This window comes from Pseudophryne corroboree, chromosome 7 (assembly GCF_028390025.1).
Source record: "Pseudophryne corroboree isolate aPseCor3 chromosome 7, aPseCor3.hap2, whole genome shotgun sequence".
Taxonomy (NCBI): Eukaryota; Metazoa; Chordata; class Amphibia; order Anura; family Myobatrachidae; genus Pseudophryne; species Pseudophryne corroboree.
Window position 1 is genome coordinate 101,461,853 of NC_086450.1, and position 11,455 is coordinate 101,473,307.

At 47.6% G+C, this 11,455-nt stretch overlaps 1 protein-coding gene across 2 annotated transcripts in view; it reads right to left on the minus strand.

The window, feature by feature from the left end:
• The window catches only part of GORASP2 (golgi reassembly stacking protein 2), a 45,942-nt gene extending 35,899 nt beyond the window's left edge, over nt 1-10,043 (minus strand). The window contains exon 1 of one of the 2 annotated variants that reach the window (XM_063933492.1): nt 9,871-10,043. In XM_063933492.1, the coding sequence (XP_063789562.1) occupies nt 9,871-9,933 (63 nt within the window). In that variant the 5' untranslated portion in view covers nt 9,934-10,043. The remainder of the gene's footprint in view (nt 1-9,870) is intronic. The other variant, XM_063933491.1, reaches the window with a different exon arrangement.
• Nucleotides 10,044-11,455: the final 1,412 nt, after the last annotated feature.

Genomic DNA, 11,455 nt, shown 5'->3' on the forward strand with positions numbered 1-11,455 from the left:
AGTGGAGAAGTTGACCATGGCAACCAATCAGCACTGAAGTAACATCTATAATTTGCATACTGTAGAATTATACAGAGCAGCTGATTGGTTCACTTCTCCGCTCTTATCACTGCTTAGTAAATGTCCCCCTAAATCACTGGCTGAAGTGATCCCGTATACAACAGTATAATATACCTGCTTTTTTCACCTTCTCTCTAAGGGGTCTATTCGTGAAGCAGTGAAAAGAGTGGACAAATGAGCCTGTGGAGAAGTTGCCCAAGGCAACCAATCAGCTGCTCCGTGCAACTGTATAGTATGCAAATTCTAAATGTTACTTCAGTGCTGATTTGTGGGCAACTTATCCACACTTTTCACTGCTTTATGAATAGACCCCCCTCACTTCCACTTTGTGATCATTGTAACAGTCTTATGGATCTCCAATACTGACGCCAAATCTATGAATGTGACTTAATTAGAAACTACAAGTTTATGCAAGAACAATACAAAGATCTGTCTACTGTATGTGTTGTACATGTGGAATGACGGCGCCTGATGGAGATACAGGATATACAATCATTTTAGAAGTCTAAACGTACTGCCGAACATCACTGCAATTTCCGGCTGCACACATTACAGCAGACAACCTCTGATCATTTCAATGTGGACTTCTATAAGGCGCAAGGAAACATTATCGAATCGAATAGACTAGTCCAAGGGCATTTACCAGACTTTTCTAGAAGCACCTTGCAGCAATTGCGAGTAACTGAATTATTGCACAAAACTGCTCCAGCAGTACAAACCATTCCACATTACAGCAAATGGGCTGTAGGTAGGGGTATACAGGGTAGGAGCCAGACACACTCATTTAAAAATGTAGAGTGCACTCAGCTCTATGGACTCCGTCTATACCCCAAAGTAACAGGATCCCTGTGTCCCTGAGAAATGAATGTTCAAAAAGTTGCGGCCCAGGACAAAACTGCGCATTAAGAGAGAACATGACCAACCCTCAATTCCGCTACACAACGCAAATGGAATCAACAGAGGCAGATTTCTGATGTGTCATACTGACATAGTCACACAGAATTTTTATTTAATATATTTTTTTTCCAACTACCTTGAGAATTTGTTTTTTATTTTTGCTTAATTCCCAACATATTTGTGTACAGTATCTCTTAATATAATTGGCCCTTTGGGGTTACATAACATTCAAACATTTAAGGATCTATGCCATTTACGCTGTCTGGGTGCTTCGTTTATGTTAAAAAAAAATACAGTGACCTGTGTTTCCTAATGCACCACTGTAGTCAATTATTTATTTATTCATTCAGTTATAGCACAGAAGCATTTGGTAGACATTTTGTATACTAGGACCAGTACTGTCTAATGTAGGATAATGCAGTAACAGGAATATGGGACGTTCAAGTGATACCCTTTAACGGCTAACTTAATATACCACATATTAGAAGACATATTAGAGACTGTTTCTGGTCATGTGCAATGCAAATAAGCTGCTGTACCAAATCATTTTACAAAAAACGTTACCTGACCAGGGGTCAAAAGCCCTTCCCGGAACAGACATTATAAAACTGTATGGGCTGGGAGGACACATAAGTGATCTATTGTGATGTGTTCTAACACCCTCCTAAAATAATGGGGCTAATTCAGACTGGATCGCTGCAGTGATCGCAGTCTGAATCCTTTTGTGGAGTGCGCACACGCAGTGGCCGTACTGCACGTGCACACCCCGGGAGCCCAGCGAGATGCTATCAGCATCTCAGGGCTGCGATCGCCTCTGCCCAATTGACAGGCAGAGGCAGTCGTGGGGTGGGCCAACGGCGGCAGAAAGCCATTGGCAGGGCACGGCCAACGGAGACATTTCCGGTCCTTTGGGGTGGCCGGCCGCGTGATGTCAAACACAGCCGCTGCGACACGAGAAGCTGGGGGTAGTGGCCTGCAAGCGCGCAGGAGCTGCACTGGCAGTGAGCTACTTGCCAGGTGCAAAAGCATCGCCGCCAAGTGATGCTTTTGCACCTGTCCAGGGTGGGGGTGGGGAGACATGCAGGGGGACGTCCAGCACACTAGCCCTGTGCTGGGCGTCACCCTGCTTGTCTGAGAAACTGATCGTAGATGTGCTACATTTAGCACATCTACGGTCAGATCTGAATTACCCCCAATGTGTTCCTGGTTACTTGTGTGAGCCCCAAAACATTATGAACATTGGGGACCACAATCCTATTGCATCCAGCAAACACTAAGGTGTACTCTTCGGCAAACCTGAAGAGATCAACTATGGAAGAGAATAAGAGCCAAAACCTTGTTTTAAGATTTTTTTTTTTTTTTTTAGACTGGACATTAGATCTCTCAAAGTAAAATAACCCATGCAATAGAGCAAATATTAAATCATCTGAAAATGAGTTACAGGTAACTTTTGGAACTAGAATATTTTGTACCCTGCAATAGGACTCTGGAAAACTAGTCAGCCGCCGAACTGAATACGAAGTAATTAGGTTGTAGAAGAAAGCTGTTTTTTCTGCCATGGATGGAAGGTTACACAGATGGTGATGTTTGCAGATTTATCAATGTTCACAACAGAGAAAAAATTTCATACAACGGGAGATAAAATGTAGTGTACAATTCATGAATCACCTGCGTCACAATAAACAATTCTAAGATACTGTAGAGAGCAGATGGAAAAGGCGATATACAATATAGACCCACAGTCCCTGCATCCACCTGGAAGTGGACACGCTGGCGGCTCAATCTCATTGTTCTTTTCTTCGGCATTTATAATACATGATATGAAGCCTGTTAACCCTAACATTGCTGGATGGCAAATAAAAAAAGAAAAACCTGAAAGATTTCTTGGTATCTATCTCATAACCCACCCCCTCCATTAGATCTAGTTACACGGGCTTTACTAACATGTATAGCAACTGTAAACTGAGCCAGTGTCCTTATTTGCAGTGCTGTGAATTATACTGATGTGACTGGCATCCTGCTAGTTAATAGCAAACGTCCTGTGAATCAGGTGACCGGACCAGTGTTGTATGTGCAGCACTGGATAGCACAACAAATACACAACAGTTGCACAGAACCAATTGCGTCCGAAAGATGCAATGAGAGAATTCATCCATAAACTCAGTGTACAGTAATTATACACGGTCAAGTCACATTATTATGACAATCTCCTACATTTGACGTTGACAGCGCGTAGCCCATGAAGTACATCACGTATCATTTGCTGGCTTGGTGGGTATATAAGGTGTGCAACAAGCCACCTGCATGGGTTGGGTACGCGATGCCAGTGACCGGGATACTGCGGCCTCAAGACGCCACAGGTTCTATTCCTACTCTGTGTGTCGTAGACACCCACGAATGGGAATAGTCTCTTGTAGTCGGCATGGCGACTGTAGGGATTTTAAGTGGTTGGGATGTAGGGTGACCACCGGTCACATATCTACATCCCATCTGCACATATCTCACTTGTTGCTGTCATGGGTAAACAGGGCAATTTATCAGAGTTGCACAAATGGATATGCAGCGGCTTTCGGGCCAAGGGTGCCAGTATTTCTGAAACAGCTCAGCTTGTGAATTGTTGGCGTGTTGCTGTGGGGAAGGTGTATCGTGACTGGACAAATAGCACAGTTGCAAATAACTGACATGTAAACTGTGGAGCGGCTCACCGTTCAATCTAACTGCTGTCCGCACTGCACACGGCGGTGCTCTATTAGCTGGTGATCATAATAATGCGACTCGACCGTGTATGTAAGCCATCCTCACACAACAGGTCCCAGACTAAAATAAGAATTTACTTACCGATAATTCTATTTCTCGGAGTCCGTAGTGGATGCTGGGGTTCCTGAAAGGACCATGGGGAATAGCGGCTCCGCAGGAGACAGGGCACAAAAGTAAAGCTTTTACAGGTCAGGTGGTGTGTACTGGCTCCTCCCCCCATGACCCTCCTCCAGACTCCAGTTAGGTACTGTGCCCGGACGAGCGTACACAATAAGGGAGGATTTTGAATCCCGGGTAAGACTCATACCAGCCACACCAATCACACCGTACAACTTGTGATCTAAACCCAGTTAACAGTATGATAACAGAGGAGCCTCTGAAAGATGGCTTCCTAAACAATAACCCGAATTAGTTAACAATAACTATGTACAAGTATTGCAGATAATCCGCACTTGGGATGGGCGCCCAGCATCCACTACGGACTCCGAGAAATAGAATTATCGGTAAGTAAATTCTTATTTTCTCTATCGTCCTAAGTGGATGCTGGGGTTCCTGAAAGGACCATGGGGATTATACCAAAGCTCCCAAACGGGCGGGAGAGTGCGGATGACTCTGCAGCACCGAATGAGAGAACTCCAGGTCCTCCTTTGCCAGGGTATCAAATTTGTAAAAATTTACAAACGTGTTCTCCCCTGACCACGTAGCTGCTCGGCAGAGTTGTAATGCCGAGACCCCTCGGGCAGCCGCCCAAGATGAGCCCACCTTCCTTGCGGAATGGGCCTTAACAGATTTAGGCTGTGGCAGGCCTGCCACAGAATGTACAAGTTGAATTTTGTTACAAATCCAACGAGCAATCGACTGCTTAGAAGCAGGTGCACCCAACTTGTTGGGTGCATACAGTATAAACAGCGAGTCAGATTTTCTGACTCCAGCCGTCCTTTAAATGTATATTTTTAAGGCTCTGACAACGTCCAACAACTTGGAGTCCTTCAAGTCGTCTGTAGCCGCAGGCACTACAATAGGCTGGTTCAGGTGAAACGCTGATACCACCTTAGGGAGAAAATGCGGACGCGTCCGCAGCTCTGCCCTATGTCGAATGGAAAATTAAATAAGGGCTTTTATAAAACAAAGCCGCCAGTTCAGATACTCTCCCGGCCGAAGCCAGGGCCAGTAACATAGTCACTTTCCATGTGAGATATTTCAAATCCACATTCTTTAGTGGTTCAAACCAATTGGATTTGAGGAAATCTAAAACTACATTTAGATCCCACGGTGCCACCTTAGGCACCACAGGAGGCTGTATATGCAGTACTCCTTTGATAAAAATCTGGACCTCAGGGACTGAGGCCAATTCTTTTTGGAAGAATATTGATAGGGCCGAAATTTGAACCTTAATAGATCCCAATTTGAGACCCATAGACAATCCTGATTGCAGGAAATGTAGGAAAACGACCCAGTTGAAATTCCTCCATCGGAGCACTCCGCTGCTCGCACCACGCAACATATTTTCGCCAAATACGGCGATAATGCTTCGCGGTGACTTCCTTCCTTGCCTTTATCAAGGTAGGAATGACTTCTTCTGGAATGCCTTTTCCTTTTAGGATCTGGCATTCAAACGCCATGCCGTCAAACGCAGCCGCGGTAAGTCTTGAAAAAGACAAGGACCCTGCTGAAGCAGGTCCCTTCTCAGAAGTAGAGGCCACGGATCGTCCGTGACCATCTCTTGAAGTTCCGGGTACCAAGTCCTTCTTGGCCAATCCGGAGCCACTAGTCTTACTCCTCTTTGCCGTATAATCCTCAATACCTTTGGTATGAGAGGCAGAGGAGGAAACACATATACCGACTGGTACACCCAAGGTGTTACCAGCGCGTCCACAGCTACTGCCTGCGGATCTCTTGACCTGGCGCAATACCTGTCCAGTGTTTTGTTGAGGCGAGACGCCATCATGTCCACCATTGGTTTTACCCAACGGTTTAATAGCATGTGGAAAACTTCTGGATGAAGTCCCCACTCTCCCGGGTGAAGGTCGTGTCTGCTGAGGAAGTCTGCTTCCCAGTTGTCCACGCCCGGGATGAATACTGCTGACAGTGCTATCACGTGATTCTCCGCCCAGCGAAGGATCCTGGCAGCTTCTGCCATTGCCCTCCTGCTTCTTGTGCCGCCCTGTCTGTTTACATGGGCGACTGCCGTGATGTTGTCCGACTGGATCAACACCGGTCTTCCTTGAAGCAGAGGTTCCGCCTGGCTTAGAGCATTGTAGATTGCTCTTAGTTCCAGAATGCTTATGTGAAGAGACTTTTTCAGGCTCGACCACACTCCCTGGAAATTTCTTCCCTGTGTGACTGCTCCCCAGCCTCTCAGGCTGGCATCCGTGGTCACCAGGATCCAATCCTGCATGCCGAATCTGCGGCCCTCCAATAGATGAGCCTCCTGCAACCACCACAGAAGGGATACCCTTGTCCTCGGCGACAGGGTTATCCGCAGGTGCATCTGAAGATGCGACCCTGACCATTTGTCCAACAGATCCCTTTGCATGGAATCTGCCGAAAGGGATTGCTTCGTAAGAAGCTACCATTTTTTCCCAGGACTCTTGTGCATTGATGTACAGACACCTTTCCTGGTTTTAGGAGGTTCCTGACCAGGTCAGATAACTCCTTGGCTTTTTCTTCGGGAAGAAAAACCTTTTTCTGAACTGTGTCCAGAATCATCCCCAGGAACAGCAGACGAGTTGTCGGCATTAATTGGGATTTTGGAATATTCAGAATCCATCCGTGCTGCTTTAGCACCTCTTGAGATAGTGCTAAACCCATCTCTAGCTGTTCTCTGGACCTTGCCCTTATTAGGAGATCGTCCAAGTATGGGATAATTAATACGCCTTTTCTTCGAAGAAGAAATATTATCTCGGCCATTACCTTTGTAAAGACCCGAGGTGCCGTGGACAAACCAAACGGCAGCGTCTGAAACTTATAGTGACAGTTTTGTACAACGAACCTGAGGTACCCCTGGTGTGAGGGGTAATTGGAACGTGGAGATACGCATCCTTGATGTCCAAGGATACCATAAAGTCCCCTTCTTCCAGGTTCGCTATCACTGCTCTGAGTGACTCCATCTTGAACTTGAACTTCTTTATGTACAGGTTCAAGGACTTCAGATTTAGAATAGGCCTTACCGAGCCATCCGGCTTCGGTACCACAAAAAGAGTGGAATAATACCCCTTCCCTTGTTGTAGAAGAGGTACCTTGACTATCACCTGCTGAGAATACAGCTTGTGAATGGCTTCCAAAACCGTCTCCCTTTCTGAGGGGGACGTTGGTAAAGCAGACTTCAGGAAACGGCGAGGTGGCTCTGTCTCTAATTTCAACCTGTACCCCTGAGATATTATCTGCAGGATCCAGGGATTTACCTGCGAGTGAGCCCACTGCGCGCTGTAATTCTTGAGACGACCGCCTACCGCCCCCGAGTCCGCTTGCGAAGCCCCAGCGTCATGCTGAGGCTTTTGTAGAAGCCGGGGCGGGCTTCTGTTCCTGGGAAGGAGCTGCCTGTTGCTGTCTCTTCCCTCGTCCTCTGCCTCGTGGCAGATATGAATAGCCCTTTGCTCTCTTATTTTTAAAGGAACGAAAGGGCTGCGGTTGAAAGGTCGGTGCCTTTTTCTGTTGGGGAGTGACTTGAGGTAGAAAGGTGGATTTCCCGGCCGTAGCCGTGGCCACCAAATCCGATAGACCTACCCCAAATAACTCCTCTACGCATCGCCTGTCCACTGTCGTGTCCATAAAGCTCTTCTGGCCGAAATGGACATAGCACTTACCCGTGATGCCAGTGTGCAGATATCTCTCTGTGCATCACGCATATAAAGAAATGCATCCTTTATTTGTTCTAACGACAGTAAAATATTGTCCCTGTCCAGGGTATCAATATTTTCGATCAGGGACTCTGACCAAACTACCCCAGCACTGCACATCCAGGCAGTCGCAATAGCTGGTCGTAGTATAACACCTGCATGTGTGTATATACCTTTTTGGATATTTTCCATCCTCCTATCTGATGGATCTTTAAGTGCGGCCGTCTCAGGAGAGGGTAACGCCACTTGTTTTGATAAGCGTGTTAGCGCTTTGTCCACCCTAGGAGGTGTTTCCCAGCGCTCCCTAACCTCTGGCGGGAAAGGGTATAAAGCCAATAACTTCTTTGAAATTAGCAGTTTTTTATCGGGGCACCCCACGCTTCATCACACACGTCATTTAATTCTTCTGATTCGGTAAAAACTACTGGTAGTTTTTTCACACCCCACATAATACCCTGTTTAGTGGTACCTGTAGTATCAGCTAAATGTAACATCTCCTTTATTGCCAAAATCATATAACGTGTGGCCCTACTGGAAAATACGGTTGATTCGTCACCTTCACCACCGGAATCAGTGCCTGTGTCTGGGTCGACCGACTGAGGCAAGGGGCGTTTTACAGCCCCTGACGGTGTTTGAGGCGCCTGGACAGGCACTAATTGAGTGTCCGGCCGCCTCATGTCGGCAAACGACTGCTTAAGCGAGTTGACGCTATCCCGTAATTCCACAATAAAGGCATCCATTCTGGTGTCGACCCCCTAGGAGGTGACATCCTCATATTTGGCAATTGCTCCGCCTCCACACCAATAACGTCCTCATACATGTCGACACACACGTACCGACACACAGCAGACACACAGGGAATGCTCTATACGAAGACAGGACCCACTAGCCCTTTGGGGAGACAGAGGGAGAGTCTGCCAGCACACACCAAAAAACGCTATATATGACAGGGATAGCCTTATGATTAAGTGCTCCCTTATAGCTGCTTTTATATTAATATATTGCCATTTATTTTGCCCCCCCTCTCTGTTATACCCTGTTTCTGTAGTGCAGTGCAGGGGAGAGACCTGGGAGCCTTCCTGACCAGCGGAGCTGTGACAGAAAATGGCGCCGTGTGCTGAGGAGATAGGCCCCGCCCCTTTTTCGGCGGGCTCGTCTCCCGCTATTTAGTACATTTAGGCAGGGGTAAATATCTCCATATAGCCTCTGGGGCTATATGTGAGGTATTTTTAGCCTTTTTAAAGGTTTTCATTTGCCTCCCAGGGCGCCCCCCCCCCAGCGCCCTGCACCCTCAGTGACTGCCGTGTGAAGTGTGCTGAGAGGAAAATGGCGCACAGCTGCAGTGCTGTGCGCTACCTTAAGAAGACTGCAGGAGTCTTCAGCCGCCGATTCTGGACCTCTTCTTGCTTCAGCATCTGTGAGGGGGCCGGCGGCGTGGCTCCGGTGACCATCCAGGCTGTACCTGTGATCGTCCCTCTGGAGCTTCATGTCCAGTAGCCAAGAAGCCAATCCATCCTGCACGCAGGTGAGTTCACTTCTTCTCCCCTCTGTCCCTCGTTGCAGTGATCCTGTTGCCAGCAGGAATCACTGTAAAATAAAAAACCTAAGCTAAACTCTCTAAGCAGCTCTTTATGAGAGCCACCTAGAATTGCACCCTTCTCGGCCGGGCACAAAAATCTAACTGGAGTCTGGAGGAGGGTCATGGGGGGAGGAGCCAGTACACACCACCTGACCTGTAAAAGCTTTACTTTTGTGCCCTGTCTCCTGCGGAGCCGCTATTCCCCATGGTCCTTTCAGGAACCCCAGCATCCACTTAGGACGATAGAGAAATATTGTTAAACCTCTTGTCAATAACCCTATGGACCTGTAGCTGCAAAACCTATAAATCGACAAGCGCACTCTTATCATTACCTGGCCTGTAACACAGACTTGTGGGCCTTCTAATTACTCTCAGCAGCTGGCCTGACTTTAAATGCTTCCCTTCAGTTCAGCATATTTACCCTGGCACTCTGCAGCTAATGTCATTCAATGCAGATCATTCACCCTGCAGATGCAGAATGCCATATTGCTCCCCATTAGTTGCTGCAACCAGCATCAGACATCTGTGCACCCAAACTGATTTCCATCTTCAAAACTAGCAACAATGTAACAGCTCCCTGCTACAAGAAAAGGTGCAGCACAAATGGTGCCATGCAACAATGTACTGTGTATGATCCCGTGTCCCGCCCCAGCAATGCAGGAGAGTGCGCATCACTATCAGCTGTAAAATAATTAGCAGTAGTATCAGCAGGGAGGCCCGCAGCCTTACAACACATACCCGCAGGACATGATAGCCCTCTGTGCCTCCTCCCGGGATCTCCACGCTCTGCGAGCCCCCCATAATGCAGCCCCCTCAGCCGGTGATCCCCGGTCCCTGTGACGGGCGCACAGAGCGGCAGCAGCTTGTTACGTGGCAAACGGCTAGGCCCGGAGGATGCTGGGAGAGCGCTGTAGCACTGCGCTCCAGTCACAGCGACATCTGCTGGGCGCCCCGGAGACTGCTGCAGAGAGATGGCTGAGCCCATCTAGGCGAAGGCAGTAGAGAGGGTTGGCTGGCTGTAAAGGAAAAGCGATGCTGCTACCACCCTAGGGCAGGGCAATGTGCTGTCACAACTGTAGTATACCCTAACTGCAAAACTGTGGCAGGATATGCTGGGAGGTATAGTTCCACGGCAGCAGGAGTAGTGCCAGGGGTTGCCTATCCTTGTCCCAGATCAGGGGTAGGAGAATGTGCAGCAGTGGAACTATAAATCCCAGCATGTGCTGCCACAGTCTTAGCAAAAACTGTGACAGTGGCCCTCATTCCGAGTTGTTCGCTCGTTGCCGATTTTCGCTATATTGCGATTAGTCGCTTACTGCGCATGCGCAAGGTTCGCAGAGCGCATGCGCTTAGTTATTTTACTCAAAAGTTAGGTATTTTACTCACGGCATAACGAGGATTTTTCATCGTTCTGGTGATCGTACTGTGATTGACAGGAAGTGGGTGTTTCTGGGCGGAAACTGGCCGTTTTCTGGGCGTGTGTGAAAAAACGCTTGCGTTTCTGGGGAAAACGCGGGAGTGTCTGTAGAAACGGGGGAGTGTCTGGGCGAACGCTGGGTGTGTTTGTGACGTCAAACCAGGAACGAAATTGACTGAACTGATCGCAGTGGAGGAGTAAGTCTCGAGCTACTCAGAAACTGCTAAGAAATTTCTATTCGCAATTCTGCTAATCTTTCGCTCGCAATTCTGCTATGCTAAGATACACTCCCAGTAGGCGGCGGCTTAGCGTGTGCAATGCTGCTAAAAGCAGCTAGCGAGCGAACAACTCAGAATGAGGGCCAGTGTATGCTGTGATGTATAGTCCTACAGCAGCTGGAGTGCCACCTGCTGACAACCCGTAACATACTGTGTAGAGATTACTTTTTGGTGTTTTTTTCTCCCCATGATCCCATAATAAATTTGTTTTTCGTCCCACAGCATGACATACCACACAAAAAGAGTACATATTTTTTTGTGTCTTTAATTATACCGCTTTGCTGCTAAAGGTTTCCTCACCCCCACTTTAGTCACTTTGGTGTTGTTTCTGGCTCATTGCATTCAATTTATTATTTATTTCTCTAGAGCGCATACTCTTGCACTTTACAATGGAGATCACTGTTTTTTGCACTGCCCACACAAAATATACCTTGTTTCTCTTACGTCCTAGAGGATGCTGGGGTCCACATTAGTACCATGAGGTATAGACGGGTCCACTAGGAGCCATTGGCACTTTAAGAGTTTGTGAGTGTGGGCTGGCTCCTCCCTCTATGCCCCTCCTACCAGACTCAGTTTAGAAAATGTGCCCGGAGGAGCCGGTCACAGCTAAGGGAGCTCTACAGAGCTT